General features: G+C 43.6%; 1 protein-coding gene across 1 annotated transcript; it reads right to left on the reverse strand.

Moving 5' to 3' along the window:
* Positions 1-4,028: 4,028 nt before the first annotated feature.
* Positions 4,029-4,847, reverse strand: LOC147716726 (proteasome subunit beta type-11-like). The gene has a single exon (XM_086920421.1). The coding sequence runs from the start codon at positions 4,845-4,847 to the stop codon at positions 4,029-4,031; it is 819 nt and encodes a 272-aa protein (XP_086776547.1).
* Positions 4,848-20,024: the final 15,177 nt, after the last annotated feature.

Genomic DNA, 20,024 nt, shown 5'->3' on the forward strand with positions numbered 1-20,024 from the left:
CATAACCCTTTCTAGGATATATCATGCTACACGTTATCTGTCCTCAGTAAATTATAGTATCATGTGCGTGTAATGGGTATTAGTACAAGACTCCCTGCATTATTCGACAATATCTGCATACATGCATTTCCAACAGTGTCACCAGTTAAATTCTACACCTATTAACACCAACAAACACGACTTCACCTGCACACAAAGAGGCAGACCACCAGACATGTATTTACTTATAATCAAGGACTCTTTACTTCCATGGTTCAGAGGTCGTCACTTTTACTACATAATTGTAGATTGCTACATTTACCCCATAATTCACCACCTGCTGAATAATTTGAAGGTTAAAGGGAAAAAATGTTTTTTACTGAAAGGAATCAGAATCTATTAAGCACTGAATTCCGACTGAAATGCAGTTCACAACAGGCTGCCAAAGATTAATGGACGTTTTTCGCCCACTAATCGCTGTTGTTAAAGAGGAGAAAAGTCTCCAGAAATAATGTTAATGTAATTGACAGGCCAAGGGTATTTAGCTACAGTATCAAAGGAAAAAATATAAACATTAAAATATAATTTAAGCAAGGTTAAAATAATAATTAATTCTTTGTGATAAAACATTTCACTATTCTTGTAACGCTATGTTTATTTCGCCATATTCTCGAAGGAGCAGTTGTTTACAGTGTAATAAAAGTTTAGCAGATTTCCAAATATTTAGCAACAGTTTTTAAAGTCTAGGATTTTGAATCTTAAAGTGCCTTCTAATGAAGCACAAAAATGATAAATGTGTTTTGTACAATAATGTTCAACTAGGCAGAAAAGTATTGTGCTTTTAGTAAAGCGCACATTGTAGTATGCTCTCAGGCTGCTCTGGAGAGACAGCCTTTGTGTAAAGTGATGTTCTCGCAGCAGGAAGTGCTAGGGCTGACCCCAAGCTGGATCACCCAAATTTGGGCACAATGAAGTGTGAGATCTCCCTGAAGCAGCAATCGGGGTCAGGCATAGATGGTCTAGAAACTTCCTCTCCTGGAAAAACAGAAAAAGTAATCCTCCTTTACCCCTGCATTCACCAAAAGACAATACTCAGGAAGACTAATTGGCATCTCCTTGTTAAACAAAAAGGTTCATGACATAAATGCAGACAATGTATTTCCACTGTCTCCGGGGTGCGGGGAGATATCCTCACCCACATCCTGAACCATGCTAAACCAGGAGGGTCCCACTTTGTTTTATAATTAATACCGCGAGGAAATCTTTAAGGGTAAACATCAAAAGACTGTCCATTTCGATGCATTCGATGTTTGCATTTCTTACTCTGTATATTCTCCCACAATGCTTTGCCCACAACGTCATTGCTTCATTCAAACACAGCCTAAAGCTCTCAATATTACCATATATATATATATATATATATATATATATATATATATATATATATATATATCTCGACCATTACTTTATGTTTAAACCCCTTGACCTGATCTGCTGTCCATGCTGAAGTAGCCTAACAGTGAACAGACTGTTCGCCTGATTCTAGTCACTCTCAAAAAGTAACTAATATAGCACTGCCTCACATGCAAATAATGATGCATCTTTTTATATTTTGGCATCCTTGGTGTGCATGCTACCTCAAAAGTATACTCTATATTACTAAAACCAGTCAGAAAAATGTTGCCCTTGTTTCAAAACTTCTGATTTCCGCCTCTCCTGTTTTCTTTGAATGACTTTCTCCTTACAGTCCATCCTGTGCAGGCTCTTCTCTTTGAGTACAGCTTACCCTACGTCATGTGCATGCTCACTGTAATCCCTTTTATTGTATTGTACTTCATCTTAAAGATCATAACCTGTCATTCTTTGAAAGTCATACCCTGCAACCTAGCAATACATATTCCCTTCTAGCTGATCTGCTATGCCCATCAACCGTCTGCATAAACCCATGTGCTCCTAACCCCCATTAATGATCACATCTAACTCCTACTAATTTAATACACCACAAATAGACAGAAGTGCATGGAATGGTCACCCGTAGAGCATAAGACTAATCCCAATAGTGAACTACAACCAATAACCACTGGATTCATCATTAACTTTGCGTTCGGGGAAAGTGTGCTGCCCAGTGTAAATCACTTCAATGTCGCTTCAGGGGTAGTAAGCACTATATAAATGCAATCCTAATCTGCCTTGATACTGAGATCAAAGCCAAGGAGGAGCCTCGCTGATCAATGAGATGTGGAGGTTTGATGGCAAAGCCAGGCCACTGCTGACCCCACCACAGTCTGCACAGCCATGTTCTGTACTTGCAGTGCAAGAGCAAAGACTGGGCTGGTGGCTGCAGGGTCTGCCGAGATGCAGAGTACAAGAATTTTAGAAGGAAGGTATTTTACGCTGCAAGTATACATGAATTCCTACATACATAGCAGAACCTTGGTTTCCAGTTCTGAGGTCTCTGGATGTGCCGTGCTGCTGTGTCCCAACCTAGACCTGTCTGAGGGAGGTGCGTCCCTCTGCCCATGGAATGAGACTGCTAAGGGTTGGATTGGAAAAGCGGGCATTCAGGCAATGGGCCAGTATCGGAGTTGCAGCTGTGGGCTGCTTTTTTGGGCAGCGGGTTGGCTGATTTGGACTGTGTCAGTGCTGTTCAGATGCTGCCAGCAGCTCAGTGGGGGCCTGAACGGCCTTTCCGTAGGCAGATGGGCCTCTATTACCCCCCTCTTACCAAGAGTGCGGAGGTGACACTCCCATTCTGTCACTGGGCCAGCCCACTAATGTATGCAGATTTGGCAGGGTGCCAGAGAAGCGGCCTCACTTATATTCAGGTGTGGTTTACTAGTGTGAACTAATTTGTGCACAGAGTGCAGGCAACATTTGCATTTTTTTTCTAAGTGAAGTCAAGAAAACCTGCCTCTTTTAGAGTAACACCCCCTCCTTCTTTTCATAAAACTTAATTCACTGAAGCCGTATTTATCAGAAAGGTGCAATCCACAAATGTGAGCCACTTTTTTTGCGTGCCCGGGACGATTTTTGATCCCAATCGAACCCTGACCCTGCTACCTTCCTTCTGGAGAAGTGAGTCCTGGTGTTACTGGCCCTGTCTGCTTCAACTTACTCTCTTCTCCTCATCACTGGCTTTACATGGCCATGGTCGTGCAGCTGTGATTATGGAGCATAGTATGGGGTATTTATACAATTCCTACAGCTGTGCTTGAAATTCCTTACATTGGCATAACATATCTCAGTGGGTTACTGTTCCTGCCACAGATCAGCAAAACCAACTAGGCTTTTCATCCTTGAATAAAAACAACCCCAACTAATTTAGCCCTAAGAAAAATATCTTATTCAAAACGGTGCTAAACAGATAGAATGGCATCAGGCACTATATAAAATCATAATTATTAATGCATATACATATTTTTACATTTATAATCATGAAGCATTATACTAAGAAGCCTCTGTGGTGTTAGAGATTGCACTCTTGCTTGGATGTGTTAATCTTAAACGCCTGCATGCTGATATAAGACAAAATTAAAATGCTGCGCCTGCTCGTGGAAGCTGCTACCAATTAATACCAATTAACAGAGTTCACCCCATTATTAGAAAAAACAGAACTGTAAGACTTGGCAGAATTTAACAAAAATGCTGGCGTCAGGATAGAGTCCACCCCAACAGAGTGTGCGGTTAGAAAAAGAGAAAAGTGAGGCTTTTAGGAAAATGTTTTTTCTCTCCATTATATTGGCACGATGGCCATGAGACAACAGTCTGGCTTCTGTCACCTATTGTTGTTCGTTAGTTGCGTCATCCAAAATGGAGGGGCCCCCTGAAGAATGAGGTGTTGCGTGGTACAAAAGACTCGCTTCCTCTCTCCCCTTCTTCGACAGTCAGTCACAGATGAAAAGGCCACAAACTGTTCAAAGAAGGACCCTCCACTCCCTCCACTCCCTCCCCCTTCACTCGGACTATGCTGTCCGCCCTCCTCCTATCATATGCCCATGCGACCTCAGTCTCCCTGTCTGGAGCCCTGCTGGCCACACTTCAGCACCCCTCTACCCTTCATCTTCTTTACGAGTGGAGTCCCGTTGGCGTTCCTCTTCCTCACCAGGGAACTGCTTGCCGTCCCCTCGTCCATACAGTCCGTAATAGAAAAGAAAGACATCCTGGCGGCCAACTTTCTTCCAGCCCATTTCCTGCACGTGGTAGAGGTCCACGTTGCCACCCGAGTAGGCGTCGCGGTGCGTGGCGTGACTGACGGCTCTCTGAGCCAGGTCGTAGGCTTCTTGGACGGACATCTCGTGGTGGTAGCCGGTATCCAGCACCCCGTAGGCGTAGGGTGACCCAGAGCCCACTGAAAACAGATGCCCTTTCAGACGGCTGCCATCACTGTACACGTAGTAGAGCGCGGGCCCGTTGCGGTCCCAGCCGCACAGCGTGGAGGCCACGCACACGTCCGTGCCCCGGAAGCGGTACAGCATAGTCGACAGGAGCTTGGCCGCGCCCGCCACCGTCAGCCGGTGCCCGTGGCGCAGCTCGTAGAGGCGGCACTCTCGCGCCAGCACCCGCACCCAGGTGGCGCAGTCGGCAGAGCTGCCGGAAGTCGTGGCCAGCAGGTGACTGTGGACGGAGTGGACCTTCTCTGCGAACGGACAGGCCACCAGGGGCCCACAGGAGGCGCGGGTGTCTGCAGCCACGATCACCCCGTGCCGGAAGGTGAAGGCCAACGTGGTGGTGCCGTGCGTGGACTCGAGGCGGCAGCCTGGGGGGACGTCAAGGCCCCTGTAGGCCGTAGGCAGCCATGCATCACTGGGGCTGATAGCAGCCGCTGGACCCCGGGGTTCACTCAGCCCACAAACTGCTTGCAGGGCCATGGCGCTCCAGCGCTAGTGTTACGAGATCACCACGGCCCTTGTGGTTTATGCTTCACACTGCCCTGGTCTTGTAATGGGGGCCCACCCCTCAGCGAACACACCCACCCGACATGGCTTGTAGAGGTCCCCCACGCATCCATCAACATGCCAGGTAATAGCTTCGGACTGAACATCACCAACGCCATGGACTCCTCCAAGTCAGCGTCACGCGAAGGGATACAATTCCAAGCATCACGCTTAGAGGTACAATTCCACGCAGCCAAGCGCCACGCTACGTTAGAATGAATATCACTATTAACGCTGTGGTATCAGTATCCTTGAACCCCCCCCCGCCCCCCCACTCTCTCTTACCTAACACTTCACGGCCTTCAGTGCTTATCCCAGGAGTAAGATAGGTATAGAAATTCAGATGCAGTATGGAACATTAAATAACACTTGATATCAAAAATGCCCTGTCAGTGACTTACATTGGTAAAAAGAGAAGCACTTTGTTTAAAGAGAACTGAAAGAGGGCACAGATACATTTTACATTACACGTCGTGGAGGCCTCTTGGCTCCAGGTCAGGCTCACACCCTTAAGATGCCCTCAAGTAGGGCTTTCCAGTCAGCTGTGCCCTGTGCAGGCGTTCTCTGCAAAGAAACCACTCTTCCTGGCTGGCTTAGTTCAGTTCCTCCCAAGGCAGGTAAGTTCTCCTCTGCTCTCAATGTCACCACATGCACACAAACACTCATGTGCGTACACACACATGACCCCTATTCTCTACCTGGTCGTCCTATTATGTAGAGTAGGGAAAGCCACCAATCAAACTGGAGGAAGCAGTGCTTTACAATGTGTTGTTTTTGGGTGCAATTGGTTGAAGGTTTATTCGTTGTCTAGTTTCACAATGGCTTACCTGTGTAAGTTTGGAAGCAACATGACTTTGATTTAGGAAGATTTCTTTGGATGTGCTAAAAGATCTAACGGGGGAGGGCAATTGTCCACTGCTCCAACAGAATATAGCATTTGCACTATGTGCACCACATCTCAGGTAGGTGATGCAGTGTTGTGTATCAAACTTCCAGACAGTACAAAGGCAATGGGTCCTTGTTATGAGCACCTCTCAGCCCTTCAGTGGAGAGAGCTGTTAGGCCTTTTCTTCACAGCGGTGCAGGTACAAAAGGCCTGGGACCCTTGACTAAACTCTACCTGAAACTACTGTCAAGCTGTTGAACTCATTGGGCACCAAGTATAACATGGCTCTGGTGTCTGATCCAAATCCTGATGTGGAATGGAAATACAATTCTCCCAACCGTTCCGGGGCTCCATATGATCTAACCATCACTGCATCCTTTCCAGGCTTACAGAAACCTTACCTTCAAACATCCGTTCAGGCGTGCGAAATGTTTATTTCTTCAATGCCCCAATAAAGTGATAATTGGAATTTCCACGTAAATAGTGGACCTACAGTCATGGCCTACTGACTATATATTGCAAGTACGCACTAGGAGCAATCAGGTCGCTGACCCCCCCCCCCCCATCTGATCCTCCAACTTGGAAGACTCTGGCTTTCTGTTCCTGGCTTGCGACTGAAACCTGGGAACCACCCACAAATTCAAACGAATACCCCCCTCCTCCCACCAGAAATTAAATCATTACCAGTCAATATCCGTATTAAAACAAACTTTGGAAAAAACTATCTTCACACATCTGTTATTCACTTGCAAACTAGATGTTCTTTTATGAGGTTCTGGATCTATGTCATTTTGGGAGAATTCACCTTCTTTGAGCTGGGCCCTTCGGGCCGCAGCTAGTTAATGTTTTTGTGATTGATATGTAGTATAACTTCTAAATCTTTTTTTATTACGGTTTTAGAGTTTCTATAATGTTTTTTTCAGGTTGAATACAGTAAATTACAAGTTAGCACAGCATGTTATTTAAGACCTCATGATTTATTTCCTAAAGCAATCTTTTCTACCTCTTACATTTATAGTATTTGAGAACAGTCTTATGGTGGTCAAATCTCCTGCTGTCACATTCGTAGCATTCACATGCGTGAAACTGTACCATCCCGCTTCGGTCCTAGGTACAAATCGTGGAGATCACTCAGGAATGGGAGGGTTAACACATTGAGCATGTTCTAATAGTCTGTCAGTCTAACAGTCTGATAGTCAGTCTGACAGTGAGGCAGTCTGACAGATGGTCAGTCCAGACCTTGACCACCACACTATCCTTTAGGCTAGGGCTTTGGGGCACATGGAGGACTTTGGAATTCTACCGGCCAACAAGCAACTTCACCTACTTAACCGTTGACCCTAATGAAGTGGCAGGTCAAAAACCAGGATTATAAATGGATTTATCTAGAGCTGTGTGATGCAAATAGGTGTTTTATACCCTGTCCCCTGGACACCATATAGGGGCAGCCGCTGCGTTCAGTACCCCTGACACTGCTCCTGTTACCAGTGGTCTGAGGGTTCATAAAGGTAGCAGCAGGATCAGGGAGCAAACTGGATTCAACCCTCTAGGCGACTTATTTACTGTATGCAGTTTCCTCTCCCATCTCTTCCCTATACCCTCAGCAGCAAAGAGGTCATCTGCCATGTTGTTACGCTCCATGAGATCCCAAAGCCTTGTAATAACTGCTTATATGGTAGGTTTAGATGAATTAATAACTTAGAAATTGGTTGATTTTCCAAGGATGCTTGTGGTCCTGTAAGGGTCATTTTAGCAGTGCTTTAACAGCATCATGGACCCAGCAGGCAACAAGCTGTGTCTTGTTCGACATTTAGTGTGAAGTTCATTTACACGCCTCAGGGGGAGCTCTGACGACTGTTGATTCACCAAAGTTACAAGGGCTGTAAAAATGGCAGCGCACCATGGCATCACGGAGTTGACCTCTTGTCTCAAACCCAATTTAGATGGAAGATCAAAAACTATAGTTTTCTATAGTTATCCTAAAACTTGGGACCAGATGTAGGAAGGCTATTACCGGTCGGTAACGGCCGAAATGAACGAATTTCGGCCGTTCCTGACCTGTAATAGGCTTTTCTGATGTAGGGGCCGAAATTAAGGATTCGGTAATTTACTGAATCGTTAATTTAAGGAATCGGTAAATTACCGATTTCTTAAATAACGATTCGGTAAATTACAGAATTCCTAATGTAGGGAGCACTTAAATGAGTGCTTATCCCATGTTAGGATTCGTTATTTACCACCAACTACAAGTTGGTGGTAAATAACGAAAAAAAAACAAAAAGCAATTTTATGCAAATTGCTTCAGTGCCATGTTGCAGACAAACATGTGCACCCATACACAATTGAGGGGGGCAACAGGGTGTCAAAGTGACACCCTGCCACCCTTCAATGTTTTCCCCCTTTTACCGAATCGGTATTTACCGATTCGGTAATTGACATTCATTCCTATGGCCCTCCAGGCCCATAGGAATGAATGGCAATTACCGAATCAGTAAATACCGAATTTTACAGATTCAGTAAAATTTACCAAAAAATTACCTACATACTATTTACCTATTCTTAAATACCGAATCGGTAAAATTCGGTATTTAAGAATAGGTAAATAGTATTTACCTACATATGGCCCCTGGTCCTTTACTAAAAGTCCCTCCGGCCTCTGCTCATTTTAACGCGACACTATTGCGTTTGCTTCCTTGTGTGTTGCGTCCAAGCACCATTCTGGCTTCCTGGGAAAGAGCGCTATGTACAATCAGATACAGTAACCAGGGAAGCTGAGACTAGAGCAGCAGCGGAAAGTGAGGGGTCCTGGGAGCCCTGCTGCTGTCAGTAATGTTCAAAGAGGAGAAACTCCTTCACCCCATAGACGTTATTTGACCATAGAAAGTACTTTTCAGTTCGTACACATGGTTTGAATACTCTGAAACCATCATTGCATTTTTATCTCAATCTATTTGATTGATTTCGAACGAAAGGCAAACGTATCAATTAGGCAATCCCCTCAATAATGTAGCTAGACATTCATTTGAAGCATTTTACGCTCTGAACACGTCCAACAGCAGGACATAAACAGTGTTTTTCCGTTCTGCACTCACATGACATTGGTCTGATATTTAAAATTGCAGCTGTGTGACTGAACATTTCCTCTCTGCCTTTACTCTTTCATCAATGACTGGAGTCTTGATAAGATTTTAGGGCGATACCTCTAAATAGTACTGTGCAGTGAAGTGTAGAACAACACCAACATGAAGCAAATTGTAGCTTAAAGTAACACAAAGGGCGCTGCGACAGATGCAGTGTGGTTCAGACACGGGGTGCTATGGAACGTGGCTTGTGTTTGTTGTATCTCCTGCTCGAGCACAGCTATAACCATAATTGGAGCAAGTGTCCAATCCTCACACACCGCACCTTATGCTTCCCACATAGGTAGGTTGACCAGATTTTCAGAATAAAAAACCGTGAGCGAAACAGACATAGAGATAGGACTAAATGTCCTATTAGGTCTCAGGGCTCCTTATAAACATATATATATATATATATATATATATATATATATATATATATATATATATATATATATATATGTGTGTATGTGTATATATATATATATATCTTTCTTACTTCGCTCGATACTGCTTTCACAGTATCAACAGTCACCTCCAGACCGTCAAAAAAACGAAAAAGGCAGACCCAAGGGATTCCAGTGCAGTGATTTAATTCATCTTAAGTTTCAAAAATTACAACCCAGCAAGCCCGCATGACGCGTTTCGCCTCCAGCCGGAGGCTTGATCACATGATATATATATATATAGTGATCAAGGCTACTGTGACGTAGCCGAAACGCGTCAAGCTGGAGACAAGGGGGCAATAAACCACCTCTGCAATCATCTATAGCGCTGTTGTGTGGTCTGTACCTGCTTTCTTGTGTCGGAATCCAGAGCCGATTTGCAGGAGTTTGGAACATATATATATATATATATATATATATATATATATATATATATATATATATATCCTACTGGCGGTAGCCAGTAGGTATATATAGTTAGTACCTAGTTTCCATAGGAAATCCCCGACATTATATTGGGAATAACTTTGGCGCTGGTTAATGAATCTTCGCAAATTTCTCAAAGAAGATGGCTCGCTCCGCTCCTCTCTTCCCTGAAAGTTTGGGGGGAATAGTCAAGTGGGGGCTGAGAGAAAAGGGGGTCCCAAAATGTGATTTCCCCATGTTAATTTCCATAGGACCTTTAGACACGGCTACAGCTTGAACAAACTTGTCAAAATGGTAGTGTCTGGTACGCAGATCACGCTTTTGGTAAAATAGTGTAAATCTCTCCAGTGGTTCCTGGGAAAATGAAAAGAGAAAAAAATTATATATCTGTAAGTGCAACGTGCGCGCACCCCGCGATTTTTCGGAATTTTTTTTTGGGGGGGGGCTTAGGGTGCTTCTCTCTTTTATTTTAATCTGTTTTATTTTAATTTCGAGGGTGCCCACCCCTCGTTTTACCCCCGAGATCACCGCCGCGGCCCGAGCCGCCTCAAGATGGCCGCCGGCTGGTTGTGGGCGGGGCCGGGACGATGTGGTTTCCGCTTCCCCCTGCGTGGGGGAAGCCTTTCATGTGCCCGCCGGTCTCCCGTGCCGAGGGGGAGACCGGATAATGATGCCAGCTGGTGCGGGGCTCCCATGTGCTGAGGGAGCCCCGGGAAAAGAGGAGACGCCGTCCGCTTGCCCGCCGGTCTCCCGTGCCGAGGGGGAGACCGGGTAATGATGCCAGCTGGTGCGTGGCTGGTGCGGGGCTCCCATGTGCTGAGGGAGCCCTGGGAAAAGAGGAGACGCCGTCTGCTTGCCCGCCGGTCTCCCGTGCCGAGGGGAGACCGGGTAATGATGCCATCTGGTGCGGGGCTCCCGTGTGCTGAGGGAGCCCCAGGAAAAGAGGAGATGCCGTCCGCTTGCCCGCCGGTCTCCCGTGCCGAGGGGGAGACCGGGTAATGATGCTAGCTGGTGTGGGGCTGGTGCGGGGCTCCCGTGTGCTGAGGGAGCCCCGGGAAAAGAGGAGATGCCTTCCGTTTTCCCGCCGGTCTCCCGTGCCGAGGGGGAGACCGGGTAATGATGCTAGGCGCTGATGGAGCCTACAGGTAACTACTAAAGTGCTGCGGGTGCCACAGGGTATGGACATGGTTGCTGGGCGCTAGGGCTACTATCGGGATGTAAATCGGGGGCTCGGCGGTGGGGGTAAGCAGTTGTCAGAGGAATTACCAGAGAATCAGTGGCGAGTAGTTGGCAGGTGGAGTACGAGTAGGGGCAGTGGGAGCCTGTAGAGCCTAGAACGGCCCGAATGTTGTGGGACAAATTGTGGACCAATGGGGGTGTTGGAGTCGGGGCGGCTATAATGAGCGGCCAGGAGGGGGGGAAGGGGTGTGGTTAAACACAGGTAACAGGAGAATAAAGGCCATACCTGTTCGACAGAGCTTGGGAGATGTCAATTGGTAGAAGATGCCCCTCTGTAGTGCTGCAATTGTAACTTTATTAATGCGGGCAAGCCACAGACATTGTTCCTTATTCCAACTTGTGCTGCCGCTTCCCCTTCTCATCCTTCCACCTACTCGTCATGATTTTGGGCACCATCTTCCTATTTCTCGGGCTTTAATTTTTGAACCACAGGACCACACACAAAACTGCACAATTAAGCGAACAAAGAACAGAGGCTATTTCCTAAAAGTTCTCCTGTATGCTATTTTATTTAAAATATAATACACAGCAAGAGTTTACTAACAGGCCATACTGCGTAGTGCAGACAACATACCATTGTGTGCTCAGTTACTTTAAATTGCCCCTTAATGGTTCGGGTTCAGTTTTCCTAATGTTGGTCTGCGCTTTATCACTACATCTAAAGTTACTTTAAATTGCCCCAAAATGCTTCGCATTCTGTTTTTCTCAAGTTGGTCTGCACTGACACCTCATTCTGTGCCGCTTGGGAATGGGAAACTGGATTCTTACTCCTTTATTAATGGAATGTCCCACTTCGTGGTTTCCACAATCTTGTCGCCCTGGTACCACCCGAATACAAACACTAAACAAGGGCAGGATAAACAGCAACAGAGCTTCCCTGCAGGAGCTTTCCGGTGTGTTTACAAAATCTTATTGCCAACCTTCATAGTTAAGTTTACTTTCATGCCCATTCACTGTTTGGCCTCTCTAGTAACACTGCAACTTCATCACTAACTCACCACTTCACCTACAACACTTTTCAATGCACTTTACAGCAAGCTTTTTACTGCCAGTGACAGGCATTGAAAAACTGCTATATATGCACCCGTCTAAATTAGGTGGGTGGTCATTTACTATGCCAATAGCTCAAACTCTCGCAAATGCGAGACCTATTGCATTGCAAATGCTTGTTATTAGTTGATAGATCAATATATGGCGGAGGTGCGCGCGAAATAAAACAGCTTCAGCACTAGCTTTGGGTCTGCATCCTTTCTTGCTGGAAAAGCGGATTTGGGAACAGAGTTCAGAATATATATATATATATATATATATATATATATATATATATATATATATATATATATATATATTCACTGAAAAAAACATAGGTTTCAGGCCTTATATAGTTAGGAATTAGCATTTAAAAAACCTTTGAAATTCACTGAAAAAAACATAGGTTTTAGGCCTTATATAGTTAGGAATTAGCATTTAAAAAACCTGTTAACAGTTGTTTGGGTGAGTGAATATCTTTATGGGTGTGGTGATGAGCAAATATATTTCTCAATGATACATGTCCAACAAACTAGAAAAATAAAAGGCAGTGTATGTGTCAGTTGTTGTATATAAATAAGTATACATAAGACTGAATGATTGTGTGAATGACTGTATGGATAACTTTATACTTGTAATAATGATTTTATAATTCACTAAGTATGACTTACTATCTAAATGAATAGATGAAGTTGTGTCTGTATAAGTGTGTAGCTAAGTAAATATGTAAGTATGATCCATTGTTTGCATAAGTGAGTAGGATGACTTCATATGTGAATAGGATGTGTGCTGGTGTGTAATGTCGATTTAGGTGTATAATTATTTTTGATAGTGTTCTATTGTTCATTGACAGCATGTATGAGTGAATCTACAGGTAAGTGATTAGATGTGTGTATACATTTATAAATCACTGAGTGGGTTTTTAGATACTTGTATTGCTGTAACAATGGATTCAAATATCATACTCTGTATTTTACAAAGAGTGAAGAAATATTTTACTAGTATATGAAAAGGTGTATGTGATTGTAACGTGGATGATGTCATCAGTGATGTCATCAGTGATGTCATTTGAGATGTCATCAGTGATGTCACTGACCTTGTCATGAATGATGTAATATGTGACATCATCAGCAGTGGATTACGGGTGCGCGATATATAGTTAGTACAACAAGGAGCAATTTCAATGGTTTCGTATGAGTTAGTCCAACTAACTATATAGGAGCAATTTCAATGGTTTTTTATATGTTAATTCCTAACTATATAAGGCTTGAAACCTATGGTTTTTTCAGTGAATTTTCAAGGTTTTTTAAATGCTAATTCCTAACTATATAAGGCCTAGAACCTATGTTTTTTTCAGTGAATATATACATATATATATATATATATATATATATATATATATATATATATAAAATAAGAATTAATTATCACTGTTAAAACGACCTGAAAAAATTGTAAAACTCCATATCGGTTTTGAGTTCAATACCGTTTACAGGACTGTTTACAATTGTTAAATAAGAGAAGCTGTGGAAAGTATGTACTTTCAAGATGGCGCTCGCCATACGGCGTTCAAGCCAGCCCTTGTTTGTTTCTATTCTGAAATGTTCAATGCTTTAAAAATGGCGTCGCGCAGCGCGTTGTTTGTTGACACTGATGAAGGAATTGCTTCCGAAACGCGTCTGTCCACGAAAAGATTAAGGGCCCGATGTAGGTGGCACATTACCGGTCAGTAAACCCGAAATTCGGAAAAATTTCAGGCTTACCGACCGGTATTGAGCCATTTGCAATGTAGGTGATGATTCGGTAAATACAGAATCGGTGTTTACCGATTCGGTATTTACCGAATCGGTAAATGGCACGTAGGAAGCACTTTTAAGAGTGCTTGTGTGCTCTAAGGATTCGTTATTTACCACCAATTATTAGTTGGTGGTAAACACCCAATACCTTTGAAAATGCAAATCTGTGCATTTTCAACAGTGCCATGTGACAGACATCCATGCCCTTAGGGCATGTATGTATGCCACATGTGCACACAAGCACTATTCAGGGGTGAAACAGGTTGTCAATGTGACACCCTGCCACCTTTGAATGTTTCCCTATTTTACAGAATCAGTAAATACCGATTCAGTAAATACCGAATCGTACTGATTCCGTAATACTTACCGAATATTTATCTACATAGCATTTACTGATTCTAAGATACCGAATCTGTAAAATTCTGTATTTTAGAATCGGTAAATTTACATTACCTACATCTAGCCCCAAATCTCCGCCGAGTTGAAGTCTCGTGATTGCTGTCTTCCTTTTTGTGAGCCAAAAGGATTGTGAAGTAGTGTGTATATATGTGTATATATGTATATATATATATATATATATATTTGTGATCTTTAAATAAAAAAATATTTTCACGTTACTTTCCCGTCCCGTTCTGCGAAGAGCTCCAGGGTCCAGCTGCTGGTAGGCCTGCTGTGCCCTATGGCCTCTGCAGCCCTGATTCACACCTCATTAAATCCTTCTGTGCTGCTCAAATGGGGTGAAGTAGCACAGCAGGAGAGTTTAAAGAATTGAACTTCTATCCCCCTTTCTAAGAGGGCTGGTTGAAATGTGAGCTTGCACAACACTGTGATTAACGTGCAGGTTCACCCGACCATCCCTTAAAAACTGGGACATTTCTTTAAATAAGCCAGGCACTACCAAAAAACCAGGACATTTCTACAATTTGGAGAAAGGTGTCGGGACACTTCTCCAAAAATCGGGAAAGTCCGGGGAAATCCGGGACGTTTCGTCACCCTACAAGTAGGCCAGACTTCAACCAGCACTTCGAAGGGTTCTTTCAGGTGTCTGATTACTTTCCAATCGCTCTGAGGTGTCCTTCAGCGCATAAAGGGCAAGGCCAATGATGAAATACGATATACAGAGGAATTAAAACCAGAGGAGCAGGGGAGCTCAATTTGTACCCTTACACTATATTTGCATTGCTGTGAAATATCAATGTCAATCAGCCAAAACATTTTAAAACTCGTTTTAGTGCAATTAGTTTAAATGTTATCAATTAAAATGGGCCCTTTCCACCTCATTGTCGAAAATGCAATCTGAGACTCTCATCAGGTTGAGGGCGGGCAGCCTAGGTCGTGGCACCTGTTGGTGCAGTGTCCTGGGCTGTGGTGCTGAAGTAATTTCAAACTGAAAACAGCGCTGGTAGCCCTGGTAGATACCAACGGAAGTGGGCTCCGATAGTAACATAAATATCCCAGATTCCCCAGTGAACTTTAGAGTAACATTACATTCAATAAAGGATCACTGGATACTTTCTTATTTGTGTCCAGCATATATGTATTGGAAATTGATTTCCAATGTGCATAATACGTGAGCTAATTCAGCTGTGCTTACCACATGCACAGCTCAATAGCAGTCATTTCAAAGTCATCACTGTGTGATGGTCCTCAGTATCACTGGAAGTTGGAAGAACCACTTTAAAAATGTGAATCACTCAAAGTGATTCCTAGAACTTTATTTTGACCATACTAGTAGATCTGCAACTATGAGAGACATCATCATCCACCACAGGAGGTGGCAAAATACTTCTCCACCTCAGGGTACGACAGAAGACCTCTCCACCACAGGAGGTGATCGGCGATCTCACTACCATAGTAGTTAAAAATAGACATTACCAATGTAATAGGTGACGAGAGATGACACTTCCTCAGGGACCTCACTGCCTTAGAAGGTGGGTGACAGGATGCTGGTTGGTGGTGGGGCCCACTGGCACTCATTTTTGGGGACAGACACTTATTTTTCCTCATGAGATATCGACAGGGAGCAATAGAGGTAAAAACACACAAACGGGAAGAAGGATGAAGAGAAAGCAGGGAAAACGGGCACAAAGGGAGAAAGCAAGGACTGACAAAAGTGAGACAACTCGTTAATGGATTAAAGAGGCCTGAGATAAATTGAACAACACTCAGCCTTGCTCTTCGACGAACAAATGTTTAATAGCAGCGCTGGAGCAGCGCTTTGGACACCCATTCTTTTACCAATTTAGCACTGGTGTCAGGATACAGGACAACTTCCATAGGAGGTGACAAGAGATCACCTTCTTAGGAGACATCACCACCTTATTATCTTAGGAGGTGACACGAGACTTCACTTCCATTTGTAGTCAAAGGAGACCTCACCGCCATAGGAGGTAACGGGGAAACCTCACCCACATAGGAGGCAACAAGAGAAGAGGGGCATCACCACCATGGAAGATGACACCAACTCGGAAAGAGCTCCAGGGCACTCTGAGAAATTAGGTTACTAGTTTTGGTGGGTAAAACCCTACTAAAGCAGCAACCACAATCCAGGTCAGGATGAGGCACAAGCAAATCCCAAATTAACCTGTGCGCAACCCTCTGGTAGCATTGCACAGAGCAGTCAGGCTTAACTTGGAGGCAATACGTAAAGTATTTTTGCAGCACTTCAAACACTAATAAAGGATAAAGACAACCCAAGAAAAAACCGACACCAAAATAAAAAAAAGAGCAACATTTTATAACTAAATCAAGACCAAAACGAAAAAAATGCTATCTGTAGAACCGGAGGTATGTAATTTTAAAGATTTAAGTGAAAATAGTGACAAAAAGCCCAAAACGCTACTCCCAGCTTCAACATATAATTAAGGTTTCTAGAAGTCACCATATCTAGTTTAAGGGCACAGATAGCAGTAAGAGTTATATGAGGTGTGTTTTCCCTGTTACATAGAATGGAAGAAAGGCACTCATTCCTGTTATGTTCTTGTGATCAAATTTGAAGGTGTAAGTCTGTCGTATCCCCAACAAGCATTTGTGAAACCTGGCATGTGTCAAAATCGCAGGTTCTGGATGGAAACAGTTGACAGGGACACAATAGGGACTATGAGTAGGCACAACTGGCCCGTTACATATTTATGTGCAGCTGAAAGCAGTACTCAGCGGTTACTCCAGTCAGCATAGAATGCTAAGTCAGTGCGCAAAAAAAGTGGTGCCGAGTTGTGCCTCTAAACTGTAGGGTACTCTGCTATACAAGGTGTGATTCACTAACAACCCAGTGGGACCTCCTGTATGTATTCAGAAAAACTGATGGAGGTGAATCAGAGATCCTATGTGATACAAAAGTGTGACTCCCTGGCAAGAACCCAAGGCCTCATGTATACAATCTGAAGGGAACACTAACACCTTAAGGGGATGGAGGACACCAGGATATCATCATTTAACCCATCTATATCGCTCCGTAACCTGCATACCCACTTCAGTTCTCTAATAAAGAGAAACCGGGTGAAGTTGGTGATGGAGGATTGTATATTGGGTTTGTCCAGAACCGCCCACTTCGGCTCGTCTGGTAGATGCCCCTTCTCGATGAAATGATTAGTGAATTTGATCACCTGTTTTCTTAATCGTATGGTGCTCCTATGTTCCATAAAACTCTTTGTGTGTTGTCATTCCAACGTATCGCAGGCCTCATGGGCCTGAGATCACATATATCAGCCTCTCATTGTTGCAATTGGTGTGTTGTCTCTGTTCCCATGGTCGTTCCATGCCAATTTTGATCTCGATTGAATGTGTGGTTTATGAGTACACTCCACAGGATCCGCCAGGAAAATATCCATTCACCATTGGGTCTCCCCAGAGGATGTCTTGTCTGGTGGCCTTAAGTGCCCTCGTCGTGTGTGTACAAACTTATCTCTAAGATAACTGCTCCTCTTGAAGAGGGGACGTTCAATGGACCATTCTCCTTTGTTCAGAATGTGCTAGCTTCCGCAAATCGATTTTTTGATGAGAGTGGAGGAGGCAGAAAATGTATTAACACACGTTAGTCTCCCTGTGGGTTCCTACGGTGTGTGACTGTCTATGGGGTGTCTCAATTATTATTACGTGCTTTCTTAGCTGCTCGTCGTATGAGTGGAGGCGGGTATTCCCTGTTCTGCAGGTGTCCTGACAAGGTCCTGGAGTGCTCCTTATACTTCTGTATGTTCAAGCAATTGTGCCAAAGTCACACAAATTGTCCAAATGGGAGAATGTCGTGTAGAGATTTTGGGTGATAGTTCATATATGGTAGTAGGGAATTACAAGCCATAGGTTTCTTTTTCTTTTGTCCTCATTCTACACAAACATGCTCTTAATTTGAGAATATGACCCTGGTCAGACCGATTATTGCAGTCTCCTATGAAAGGAAAGTGAAAACCCGGTCTTTTCTCACCGAAGGGTGGGTGGATTGGACCCCCAGGTGTTACTTCCAACGAAACTTATCAGGAGTAACCAGGGCTCTTCCTCTTTTTTAGGCTTTTCATGCTTGACCCTTATTTGTTTCCTACTGTTTCGGCCATATGAGCAAATTTGTAATCATTGGAGCAGTGAGTATATACATTGTGTTATTCTTAAAAAGGAGGGACAGTGAAGAGTGGAAAAAGGAAAAAAGAAAAAAGGGGAATAAACAAAAGAAAAGTTCCAAAGACTAAGTAAATAAGTTGCTCTAGATGAGTTTATCCCCGAAATCAGAAAAAGGGTTTATATACATATTAAATGGGCCCTGAAGGCGAAAGAATGAAAGCCCCAAACCAACTATCCCATAAATCAAAGAATTTTGTTTTTTAGCCCTTTTACTTGTCCGATCAAGAGTTGAGATGCATTGAACTGAGCTAATCCATTCGTGTTTGGTGGGTGGAGTGGGAAGGATCCATTTTACGCAGATCTCCCTTTGTGCCCAAAGGATCAAAACAAACAATAGTGCCCTCTGATTTCTTGAAAAAGGAACATTTTCTGTTTCTTTCGCCACCCCAAAAATTACTATGGACGCTGTTAGCCCAACCTCTCTACCTCTAATTACAGAAATTATATTACTCACGTGGCCCCAGAAGAGCTTGATAGAAGGACACTGCCAAAACATATATACCTTTCTGCACTAGTTTCCTCACACTTCCGGCACTACTTTGTCGTTCTGGTCCCCAATTTGGAAAGTTTCAGTGGCGTCCAGTATGCCTTGTGGAGAGTAAAAAGATGATTTCTTTTTAATGGGGTGGCTTTCACATGCGACCAAAGAGTAGACATGGATACTTGCCCGAGGGATTCAAGGTCATCATCCGGCATGTCCTTCTTCCAGCTCTCTGCAAACAGCTTCGATATCTTATCCCCACTCTCAATCATTTGCCAATACCATGCTGACATTTCCTTTTGAGTTCGTCTGGTACAGATATCTTTTACCAAGTTCCTGTTCCCGGTTATTTACTTCCTTGTTGCCTTAGTCCAGCTAAGAATGTGTAAATACTTCAATTGTGATACCGAGTTATTAGAGAAGCACTGCCATGGAATCAGCTCCGCTTCTACTATTAATTCTCCCCATCTCTGTATTCCGGCTCTATGTAAGGGAAGAGCCAAGGCGTCTTGTAGACAAGCCGGAGTACCCGTAGAGTCCCAGATGGGTGATTCTTCATTATAGTAGGGTATACCTAACAATAACCTTACTTGGACCCAGACTTTGATGGCAGCTTTAATAGTCTTCAGTCTAACCTTGTTGAAGAACTTGGGATGACCAAATTTTGAAAGGAAGAAGTCAGATTGAATATTGTGTGTCTGAGTTAAAGCTTTGCTTAAAGACAAGTAAGTCTGGCTGCTGTTCAGGAGTTGGCGCAAGTTTTTAAATTGGAAAGCAGAATAATATAGATACAAATCAGGGGTGGTTATACCCCCATTAGCTTTTTTCCTCCGAAGTTTTTTCTGGGAAATTCTGGGATTTTTCCTGCCCCACATAAATGAAGAGAATAATCCCTGCGCTTTCCTAAACCAGGTTTTTGGAAATTCAAAATGGATAGTGTCAAACAAAAAGGTGAATTTTGGGAAAATTTACATTTTCAGCAAATCTGATCTGCCCAGAATCGATAGTGGAAGAGGCTCCCATGTCTGCAACTGCTGTCGCACACCTACCAAAGTTCTGTCAACGTTTATTTGGGCTA

Source organism: Lissotriton vulgaris, chromosome 5 (genome assembly GCF_964263255.1).
Source record: "Lissotriton vulgaris chromosome 5, aLisVul1.2, whole genome shotgun sequence".
NCBI lineage: Eukaryota > Metazoa > Chordata > Amphibia > Caudata > Salamandridae > Lissotriton > Lissotriton vulgaris.